Source organism: Clarias gariepinus, chromosome 19 (assembly GCF_024256425.1).
Source record: "Clarias gariepinus isolate MV-2021 ecotype Netherlands chromosome 19, CGAR_prim_01v2, whole genome shotgun sequence".
Taxonomy (NCBI): Eukaryota; Metazoa; Chordata; class Actinopteri; order Siluriformes; family Clariidae; genus Clarias; species Clarias gariepinus.
Window position 1 is genome coordinate 25,145,197 of NC_071118.1, and position 11,658 is coordinate 25,156,854.

Sequence of the window (11,658 nt, forward strand, 5' to 3'; positions counted from 1 at the left end):
TGCATTTTTTTGTTAAAAAATATTTCTGCAGAGAATCCAGTATCCGCACTTTGTAATGGTCAGATTTTTCCAACAGAGGAGTTTGCATTTTCTGGGATTTCTGGTAACATGACAAGTTACAGAGGATTTATTTAATTTACAAAGTTCAATAAAAGGGAAAGTAAGAAGGCTGGTGTTTGTGACAAGAGGTGTCATGGTTTCAATGTAACTGTAAATAGATATATATTTTAATATTTATATATATTTATTTATTTTTTGCCTGTTGTTTAAAAAACCCATATTTCCATAAGACCAAGAGTCTTAACCTGTAGATTTTTTTAGTCTCTATTGTGAGATGATTTAGCTTTCCAATCAATTGATCTTTTAGGTATTGGAAGTATAAGTGTCGAACTGCTGAGCAACACCTAAAAAAATACAATTTGATTATCCAAAATGTGTATCAACATCATCATTCGCACGTGATAAATATCAGGTTTTTTTGTTAGTTCCATAGTTCTTTTCTTGCTTACAGTTTTTACTTCCTAATGAGAAATCAAATGTAAAAGAAATGGAGAGAGCAAACATCTGGAATCAAAGTCCCAGAAAAGAGACAGACACTTGTCACAGCTTGTAAGAGATCAAAGATATACCCAGTGTGCTGGTGTTTATCAGTAGTACGGTATTACCATGAAAGTTTAAACTTTGTCTATGTAAGCATGCTGATTAGTCTTGCTGCATTGGTCTCTTTATGTAGAAATGACGCGAGAGCTAAATGCCATTTTGATATGTCAGCAGGCTTTCAGATGGCATTGTGGGTTATACAGGAAACCGTTAAGCAAAGCGAACATTACTGAACTATAAACTCGCTGTTCCATTAAAGCAACATACAATCACAAATGCAAAACGTGACTTTTGTTGTGATTGAGCATTTCAGTGTACATGTCACCAACTCAAATCAACGGTAAATAATTTTCCAAGTCTTTATTACAGATTGAAGGTGTCAGTGTATCTTGAACAAATTTAAATACGTTTATATTAATATCTGTGGTTCTTTGTGCCGTTTCAGCCTTGCACGTAGAAGCCGCGACACGCATAAATATTGCATTTCCGGGAACACTCCTCCAGTTCCTTGTTCCATTCCAGTGTTAACCTGTTCGGCTGCACTTTTCCTTTCTCGTCTCATTTCTCTCAATGCACTGCGGTCGTTAGTTCGGTTACCGCGGTTCCTATAGCAGAGGACAATAAAACCAGATCTCTAACAAAACTGCTGTTTTTTTTGTGGTTTTGTTTTTTTGTTTGTCAAACAGCTTAACAGATGAACATACGATTAAAACGATGTACAGCAGAGACAGATGAAGAAAAACAAATGAAAGCCAGGCGATAATGGGAACAAAAAAAAGGGCACTTCAAGGTCTCTGTTCAGACATGGCATGTGTATGAGTGAAAGTTCTCAACACTTATGAAAGACGTAGCAGCGCTTAGCTGTGAGTACATCTCGTGTGGAATCACGCTCCCCTTGCGCTCCTCTGAGACCCGTGTCCTAGGAACTGCCCCACGCCAGTTTCTACGGCGATGGAGGAAGTACGACGGCTCAGTTGCCCACAATCACACAAAGATCACTTAATAGGGTCATTGCTGAGGTCGGATGAATCAAACCCTACCTTATTAAAGGACATGGTTTTTTTTATTTCTTTATTTATTTTTTAAGGGATATGGGTTCACTTGTCCAGTCTCAGACACCCTCACTACACCCCTACCTCTTCTGCTCTTACTCACACCCCCCCTCAACTTTCTCAGTGGACTCAGTGTTGAGGAGTAAAGGGGGGGTGGATCAAGGAGGAGACAAGCCCAGGTTCAGCTTGCAGCCGCACGAGCCATTAAGTCCTCTAGAGCTTTGTCCTGGTCGTTATTGTGTACCAAAAGGACCTCTTTGATGGTGTCCCTCTCAAAGCCCATCTCGCCAAACCGAGTCATCAGCTGCAGAAACTGCAGAGCCTTAAAGAGAAAAGAAACGACAAACATTTAAAACATTAAAAAACATTCTTCATCATATCCACTTTACCAGGTACATAAAGTTACAAACGACACACTGTTAAGCAGTCTATGTACATGGAAAAGTACTTTTATTTTTTTTTTTTTTTTTTTTTTTTTACCTGAGGAAGTAAACAAGAAATAAAACACCTCAGGAAGTGGTTTCACTGGAAAATTAATCAGCGGCAAAATAGAAACTGTAAAGCACCATGACCTGAAGTGTATATCACTTTGCCAATGCAAAAACTTGTTCGACTACTGAAGACAGACACATACTTTATATCTTAAAAACATGTTAGACCTGGGTATTCTCAGATTATCATGATCCTGGTATTCCCCCCCCAAAAAAAACAAAAACAAAAAACACACAACATAGTTCCTTCTCTTTAAGCGTTTCACTGAGCACAGATTACAGTCTGCCATCCATCATTAACCGTAAAAAAATTATGACTGCTGTCATTTTGTATCATATCATCTATGAGGGTTCCTTCAAAAAATATCAAAGCATATTTACAAGCACGATATTACACTGATACTCGACACATTTCTCTAATGATACTTTCAAAAATGTCTATTATTGTAGTTGTGACATTAGAAGGGGTGTTGAAGTCGAACCGGGACTTGGGAACTGAATACCTGGTAACTGAACACATTTATGAGAGAAAAACTCTCTTTATTTCTCTATATAATACCCTGCTACATCAAAACACTTATCCCAACATTTCACCAGTGCTTGGATCCCATCATGGTAGAAAGTTTTCTCAGTACACAGGAGTACACTGCTTCACATCTGAAATGCTGGCCCAAACATGTAGAAATGGCTTGGAGTGAGGTCAGGAATATATAGAGGATGTGGCCAGCCAAGTTCCTGTAATGTGCAAACTGTGTTGGTAAATGATTGTGTGTACAGTTCCCACAGACAGTAGCGTCTCTTCTGCAAGCTATTGCCAAGTTATCAGTCAATTTTCAAGGAAAAATGTAATGTTCCACTCTTTGTTTATAGAAACGAGTGCAATGGCCGTCTTGGCCAGGATTATCATTCACGGACTTATGGTCTTCTTTAAAACGTTTGCACCATTCAAATGTCTTACTGCGATTAAAAGTCTCATAACTGTACTGTGCTTGAGGTTCTCTGCAAATGTAAATCGGGCTAATGTCTTCATCGACGCGTGTTCTGTTATACTGAACTTACAGCCTTTTAACACTCACTATGACTTCTGATCAATTCCTGCTTTCCACCATCACCCAAATGAGGATGGGGTCCCTGTTGAACCTGGTTCGTATCAAGGTTTCCTCCCATTGCCATCTCATTTTGATTCATACATATTTTTTCACTCATTTCCCTAATTTTCTTTTGAGTCTGTAAAGCTGCTTTGTGACAGCTTTAAAAGTGCTACATAAATAAAAACTGAATTCACAAGTAGTCCGGGTTTGACTTGATCGCCCCTCATATTTAATCAATACTTGAGTATCTATAGTTGAATGCCCTCTACACTTGTAAAATATTGTGAATAATTACTGCAAGTACACAAACTGTTAATCCGCAAAAGCTCTGAATATTATTAATTTACTTTGTTGACATTAAACCCTTTGTGCATGAGTGGACATACTTTTTCTTCTGAGCACTGGTACATTTCCAAACACTCTTCCACCGCTGTGGCGTCAAAGCCTCGCTCACACAGGCGACTGTGGACATAGAGATAGTCCAGCACCTGAGCACAGAAAACAAATAATTTAGAATACAGGCAAGACAAAACATTTTTGTTCCACTGATGGTTATTATACTAGACCCGGAATGGGATCCTATTCATGAATCGGGTCTTGCGTGTCCTGTAATGTAAGCCGACCTGTTCGACGTTCTGCCCTTGTCTCTGCATGGCTTTGAGGACGCCTTCGTAAGAGTAGCCCATGCCTACTACAGTCTCCACGCACTGACGCTCATTGGGAGAGAGACTGAGCAAGGCTCCGCCCAAAGGTGCCGGGTATGAAGGAGGACCAGCCGCAGGAACGAAGCTCGACTTTAAGGACAAAGAGACAAACAAGTCGATTTGAACATAAACATGCGTTCACATTATCAGGTGGCCGATCATTTGACTTGTTAGATATGGACATACTGCATGAGATGACATATAGCTTCAGTTATCGGTGTGGACATCCTTGGCTTCATACTATTTATTTCCTTCACAGATGACCGAAGCAATCCATCTCTCCTAGACACATACAGTCACCAAAGATACCAAAAACCTCTACTGCTTTCTTCCAAGCTGGATTTGTTTTTGTAATTGATCCATATACATAACGTGACAAGATGAGACAAACCCATGGTAATAAGTTCTTTGCATTTGGTCTTTTATATACAACTGTGGAACAAAAATAAGAGACCACTGCAAAATAATCAGTTTATTGTTTTTTTGTTTGTTTGTTTGTTTGTTTTTCTTTCAGGTGACTATATTGATGAGATAAACAGTATTGTTTTTATTTTTTTTTAACTGCTGACAATATTTCTTCAAAATTATAAATATAACTATTGTTATTTAAAGTGCATATTTAGAGGAAATCACATCATCACAACGCATTATAGTAACCTCCATCTTCCTTTTGATGACATTCCAAAAGTTTTCTGGAGTAAATTAAAATGGCCTTTTATTTTTTCCAGAGCTGTATTTTTTAGATGTCAAACAGTAAATGGGAATGGATTACAGGTAGAAACTAAGGTTGTGAATTTACTGTAAAAACTAAGTTTGGGAACTGAAGCTACCTCAGCGCCCCACACACACACACACACACTCCAGGATTGGTACTCAGAAAACATTTATGTCAGCATTTGGATTCGTCACCTGTTACTGCTCATCAGACTGTACGAATAGGAAGAAATTCAAGGTACATACAAGGAAAACAAAGAATCACTGACACCTAGTTATTTGCTAGCTTGAGATTTTTAGTTAAGACTTGAGCAGTGACAAAGAGAAGAAATTAAAATCTTGTCCAAGTACCTGCTTTGGTGTGCCGTTTGGTGCACTATTTGGTGCGTGGCCCGGTAACTCTGCGGGTAGCGTAGAACTGGTATGTTGTGTGGTTCTCACCAGGGAGAGTGGAGTACCATTGGGTAAGTTTCGCTGTGGGATTGATGGATATATGGTAAGGGGAGGGTCTGACGGGGAATCTCCTGGGTCTGACAGCTTGGGAAAAGTCAGTGAGCGAATGTTACAGGGGCGTTCGGCATCGATCTGTCCTCTGGAGATCGCCACGCCACTAACGCCTGCCTGCTCCAAGTCCAAAAGTCCCACCAGGCCATTGGGTTTATGGAAGATGCCAACTTTGGCTCGCTGAGGTGGTGCAACAGCGTCATCGCCACCTGTGCTTTCGGTAGTCGGGACAGACACTGAAGCCTGCGGCTGGCTTTGGAGGATGCTCCTAAGCTCCTCTTTGTCGTCCAGGGTTTTCAGCTCGAGCTTGTCAAAGGGGTCCTCTTCCCGCTCGAAGTCTGCCAGATTGAGGCTCTGAGGCGCAGGACTGCTGGCTGCTGGTTGTGCCGGACCGAAACTCGGGGCCGGGAGTGGGGTCAGAATGTCATTGTGCCGTAGACCTGCCAGTACCGGATTCAGCGCCGGTGGGAGGAGGTCTTGCTCCTCGGCGGGACGGGCTTTCTTGCCACCAGCCAATCCGGCATCACTGTCCTGTAAGGCAGCCTGTCTGTCTTTTTCTAACTCCGCCTGCTTGGATTCAGCCTCCCGAGCCTCGGAAGCTCGTGCCTTGGCCAGGTCGTCCCCCCAGCGCACACTCAGCTTCTCTAGACTGAAGTCATACTGTGGGAAAAGCAAAAAAGTTTAACAGCATGATCCATTACAGAAACATTAGCTAACTATTTTAGGAATTAGGCTTTCCAAATGGTAAGGGTTGTACTGGATACACCTGTTTAACTGGAAGAACACTTATTGAAGTCATAACTCTGTAATGAAATGCGGTGAGATACTTTAACTCGCCGTCACCTACTTTTTATTGTGTAATAACAATAGTAGGCTGACTAACCTGCGTCTCTGACAACAAAGCGTTATAGTCGGGCAGGCAGAAACCTATGGGCAGACCCACTTTAGCTGGGCAGCGAAACTTCTCATTGAGCTTGAAAGGAACATCATCAAGGTAGCTGACAGGTCCTTTATGAGGATATAGGTGGAGAAAATAAGGAACATAGATTAGTTTATATGCCACAATCATATAGTGAGAGATCAAGAGAGGAGATCTAGGTAACTCACCATTGTTGTGGAGGTCTGATCCAGACTTCCTCGCAGCCATTTAGAGAATCTAAAAAAAAAGAATAAAAAATAAAAAAACGTATTTAAGAGATGATGTGTCAGAGATTCAACCTCATAGCCTCAGATCATGTGCATCAAAAATCGGACAACCACGATGTTCACCAGCAGAGGACCTTATTGATCAAACTGGCTACGGAATAAAACATACTAGAAAATGCTTTACACAGAAAAGTTGCATTTATCCTGGTATCCTACATATACACCCAAGAATACTCGAACAAGAACATCAAATGCTCTAGCAGGCTTCAAATCATACACACGACTATAAGCTACTGCAAATTATACAATGGTTAGTTTCGGCCAAGCAATCAGATTGGATGAGAGGCATTCCGCTAGTCGCGATAATGGACAGTAACAGCACTGGGATGTTTAATTACATGCACTGCGTTGTGTCCAGGTGCTACACAATAATTTATTACGCCAAGTCATTATGAAAGAATGGGTGAAAGTCTGTACTAAGGAAAGAACAGCTGCCTGCCAAAACCAAGATTTAAAATCGGTCATATAAGCACTTTCAGCAAAAACAAAACATATCAGATGTTGTCGTCTTAAAAGTAAACTAGGTCTCCTTAGTAATTGCTTCTAAGTTGTTCCAAATTGCCTCTGAACTGTTTGTATAAGACAAGGCTGAAACCAAAATCTCTTTCCAACCCCTGATCAAGGGCTCTACTTATTGTGTGTAATACAACAGTAACCTTAGTACACCATAGCGAACTAGCTTTCCATTTAACCTGAAACCCGGCAGTACACAGAGCAGATATTCTGAAGCGAAATAAGTGGATGGATGGATGTGTGTTGGCAGAGCAAAATAACTGATTAACTGAACAAACAAATCATAAACTGTTGAATAAAAAAAGGATGTCTGTGGAACTGTTGTATGAAAGCAATCACACACTCGAGGTCGTACTGGATATCATCGTGGCTGTCATACCCTCACGCCTACGACCCCATTACAGCCGTGCTATACCCAGCAAAACAAAACTCCCTCTCGTGTGATATCACTTAATCAAACAAAGAATACTCAGCCTTATTTATTTCAACTGAACTCATGGACTGAATGAACACTTTCTAAAACTCAAATGTGATTTGAGGGAACGTAATGTAAAACAAGCTGATGATTTAAGACAAACATGACAACCAGCCATTCGATTACAAGGATACAAATTCAGAGGTGAAAAAATTGCAAACCCGAGGCAGGTCACAGACAAGTTTAATGTACTACAAATCTTCTGAATGTGTTTTGAAGCAGTAGAACCAACCTGGGTTTTATATAAGCACAAAATATTAATTGTGTACGTTTCCAGCAGGATATTACATAATTCAAACGATCCAATCTATACACAATCTCATCTCGTGCGATACTTTTTGCCCTTTTACATAAACACTCCCCTTGTATGTTGTCTTTGTACATTTGCTGCATGCAAAAATTTATTAAAGTACAGGTACGTCATTGCCTAAGAACAATGCGTCATTCTTACCTAGACAGAAAAATTCATTGTTATGGTAAAAAAGGAATTGAAAACAGTTAAGTGGAGACTCTGGAAACTTCCAGAAACCTTTTTCTCTACAATGATAAGCTAAAGACCTTCAGAACTGGTATGAATCATTGGAACCTGTGAAAACACAAAGTGGTTAGAAACTTTTGACAGTTTGTTTTCTAAACCGGTTTGGTTTCTGAAAAGGGATTAAAATAAAAATAGCAGCAGACGTTTGCCTACTTTGTTTAATATTTGAATAGCTGTGTTTCATCTGTTAAATATCTCTATGCTGTGAAAAGGGTCATGGTTGCAGAAACTTTTTAAATCCCCTGATGTAAATAATTCCTACAAAATTCCACACAGGGAACCTGGATCTACTTGTGTTTTAAACAAAGTTTTATTTTTTTTAAAGCTCAGTTATTGCCATCTGACAAACCAAAGTGATAACATTCAGTGAGTCTCCGTGTTACATCAAAATACCAAATCATCACTGGTTAACTAGCCAGGCTGGTTCCACTTGCTATTACTGGACAATCCTATTAATTTCATAAAAATTATTTTCATAAAAATTAACACGTCACTACCAAAGCGGTTAAACTAAAAACAAAAATAGATATATTTAAAAGCTAAAAGAAGGTCAAAACAAAACGCACAACCGCTGACTTTTTGTCTTTTGACAAGAAAGCGAAGTCCAAACTCGCTAGCTAGCACCCAGGCCTATGGGTTATTTTCGCTACCCGTATTCGACCAAACCATTCTGATTTGCTGGACCGAGCGCACTGACGTCCTGAGAATGAAACACTGACCAATCACAGCGCGTTCGAACGCTCCACGCGCGTATTGCGGAAGTGATCCGAATACGGGTGGGTAAAAATCCCAGCAAACACTACAGGCCTACACACTGTATATGGCTTGTTTGCTAACTAACAGTAGCGCCTTCACTTCCTCCGCCACCGCCCCTGGATCAACCTGTCAGCGTAACATTACAAGTTGATTTCAGTACCTGCTCTGTCTTTAGTCGCCAGTAAATCCGGTTCAGCCTTCTTCAAACATACAACTTCTGAGCAAACATCCCCGGTCGCGAATATTACTGAAAACGAGATATATTTCCTGCTTCATCGCGGGACGCCATCTTGGGTTTGTGAACCTCCCCTTCTCTGGTGCCAGCTTGAGGACACGCCCCCTGTGTGATTTTCAACCAATCAGCGGAGAACTATTCACAACGTGAGCCTGGGTGAATCAGTAGGCAAGTAAAATCATCCTCCAATTTTGCTAATTGTAAATTTTATTACGTGGAGTTCTCAGTACCCGCAAAAGAGTATACTTTATTATAATGGGAATGCTTTAGATACATTACATGTTAAGCAAACACAGTTTATTCATTATCTAATTTTTAGCCTACACAGAGACATCAGCTTAGTCAATTAATCAATTCACTTAATTACAGTGAACTTACAATAAAACTACATACATATGTAAAAGAGTAAAATAAAAGAAATGTAGTTCCAATCCTTAATTCACTGTTGGTCATTGCTGTCTATGTGACAATATATTGCCCACGACCTCGAATTATCCAAAAATAGTAAAAATGACGTTTCTGTAAGTAAATAGGTGTAAGAAGTTATTATACAGAATTACCACTAGGTGGCAATATTGGGGCCTAGAAATCAACATGCACTCCAAGCATCCCAGCCAAGTGCAAAAAACAAAAACAATAAATTGGTTGGAGAAGAGAGACCAAATTGTTTATCTCTAAGATTAATTAAAAGAAGAAGAATTATTGCATGATGCCTCCACCGCTTCTTGACACACTTCTAAATGCAGGCAGAGGGACAAACACACACGCCCGCGTATTTAAGCTTTTGGCTAAAAAACTATTCATTAGCATGTAAGTCATAGACAGACTCAGAGACAGACAGTCGACAGGAAAAACATTAGTATTTCCCATTTAGACAAAAGAATTCCAGCAGACTGGCAGAGCAAGCTATTTGTACGTACTGTATTTATCTGGGCACGGGTTATAGGAAGTGTTACCACGTACATAATCAGGAAACGGAATGATGGGGTTGTTTTATTTTCATATAAGCATGGGAGAGGTCACATAATATGAAATTAACAATAAACAGTCAGGCATTGACACAGAATAGATAAACAAGTATCAAATGTGAATAATAAAGCTAATACAAAATCTAAATCATGTGCCTGTGTGCAAATAAGAAAACCAACAATCCATGCTGATCTCTTCTTTTCGTATAGTAGAGAGTGAGTTGGAGCCCAAAAGTGAGATTACTAGCATTTCATTATGTCTTCAATCTTTCACTGCAGTGGATACAATATGTGTCAATTAAATAGTGCTGCTGCTTTTTTTATGCCAGAGTAATGTAGTTAGGTTTAAACAGGAGTACAATTATACACAGCACAGGAGACATAAATCTTTATCACATACAATTTGTACAAATACTTTAGTCAGGTATGTCCAAAACCGAATACTGTGAATACTGGTTGAAGGCAGTCAGTTCGTTGCCTGCGTGACTCTCAGAATAAGTGTATGTCACTCCAACAAGGTCACAAATACAGTATACACACCACACCACTCCTGGTTCCCGAGAAAACTCTATGAAAAAAAAAAAAGGATCCTTAAATCCTTGTACATCTATATCAAGGATGTGTGTTTCCAATAAAGCACTTGGATAACTGCAATGTAAAACGGCCAGGCAAGCCCTTCCTTGTTCCTGAGAACACTTCTAGGAAAATGGATCATACAGTAGCTACGCAAACAAAGCCCACCAATGAGAAGGTCAACACATTTATCCCTGCAAGTCCTTTGCCAAAACATGCACATCATGTATTGTTTTAATTTCTTTGTTAACGCCATACCAGCTTTGATGGATATATATTCATGTTGAGAATCAGTTTTAGTCTTTAATATGAAAATTAGATAACAGATTAATTTTCTCTAAAAATTTTAATACTTATTTTGAAATTTACTAGCTTAAAAACTTGTTCAAAGGGGTAACATGTAACATGCACATCTAACATATAAGACAAACTGGTTTTCAACTTCTTGCAGAAAGAATAAACATATATTGATCTGTCCATCATCTTTGATGGTTCAGGATTCATAGTCTCTTTCCAGACCGTGGTCCGGCATTTAGTGATGCCTGCACTATGGGAACGAGCTGGACCGTAAAAAAGCCAGTACAACCAGATTTGCAGGTGGTTCCCAAACCCAAAACTGTTCAAAACAGCCGATATGTACACATTAATGCCTAAAATGTTTGTTTAATATTCAGTTCTGCATTCAGTCACTCTGGGTGTTTGGTTTGTAAAGTTCAAAGCACATGTAACAACAGTGAACAACATTGGCTAGGCCAAGTTAACGCCAGTGACACAAGTACAGCAATGCAATACCGCCACCTACTGGACACGAGTGTTACTGAAAGTAGCGCTTAGCCCTTAGCCCTGCAGTAAGAACTCGTGTTTACCTGTACCGTGCCTGGAGATAAGTGTCGTTTTTATTTTCTCTACAGTATCGTCAACGGACAGATGTTTCTCTTTGCACAACCACAAACACAGCACGTTAAAATACACAGAAAGATAAATTATTAACCTATTCTACTGTACTCCAGACATAAAAAAGTGAGATTTTACCTTTAGTTGGAGAAGAAACTGTCAGCTGCAACCTGATTGTAACTTCGGCATTTTGACCATCTTAGAGCTTAAACCTTTTAGTTTATTTACTAAATAAATAGCGCGTGCGTATAGTAACCAAGGGCAACAGTGGACGCGGGTTGATGACGTAGTAGTTGGCGACCGAAATGTTGTTTAAGTTTTTAGCGTGTTGCTAAATAGTTTAC

The 11,658-nt window shown here is 39.7% G+C and overlaps 1 protein-coding gene across 1 annotated transcript; it reads right to left on the reverse strand.

Moving 5' to 3' along the window:
• Positions 1–945: 945 nt before the first annotated feature.
• Positions 946–8,968, reverse strand: ubap1 (ubiquitin associated protein 1). Its single transcript, XM_053479081.1, has 7 exons — positions 8,805–8,968; positions 6,264–6,312; positions 6,040–6,164; positions 5,004–5,816; positions 3,858–4,028; positions 3,621–3,722; positions 946–1,974 (listed from the first exon to the last, which is right to left on the reverse strand). Exons 2-7 carry the CDS (start codon positions 6,301–6,303, stop codon positions 1,834–1,836), a joined length of 1,392 nt encoding a protein of 463 aa, XP_053335056.1. The 5' UTR covers positions 6,304–6,312; positions 8,805–8,968; the 3' UTR covers positions 946–1,833.
• Between the last annotated feature and the right edge of the window lie 2,690 nt (positions 8,969–11,658).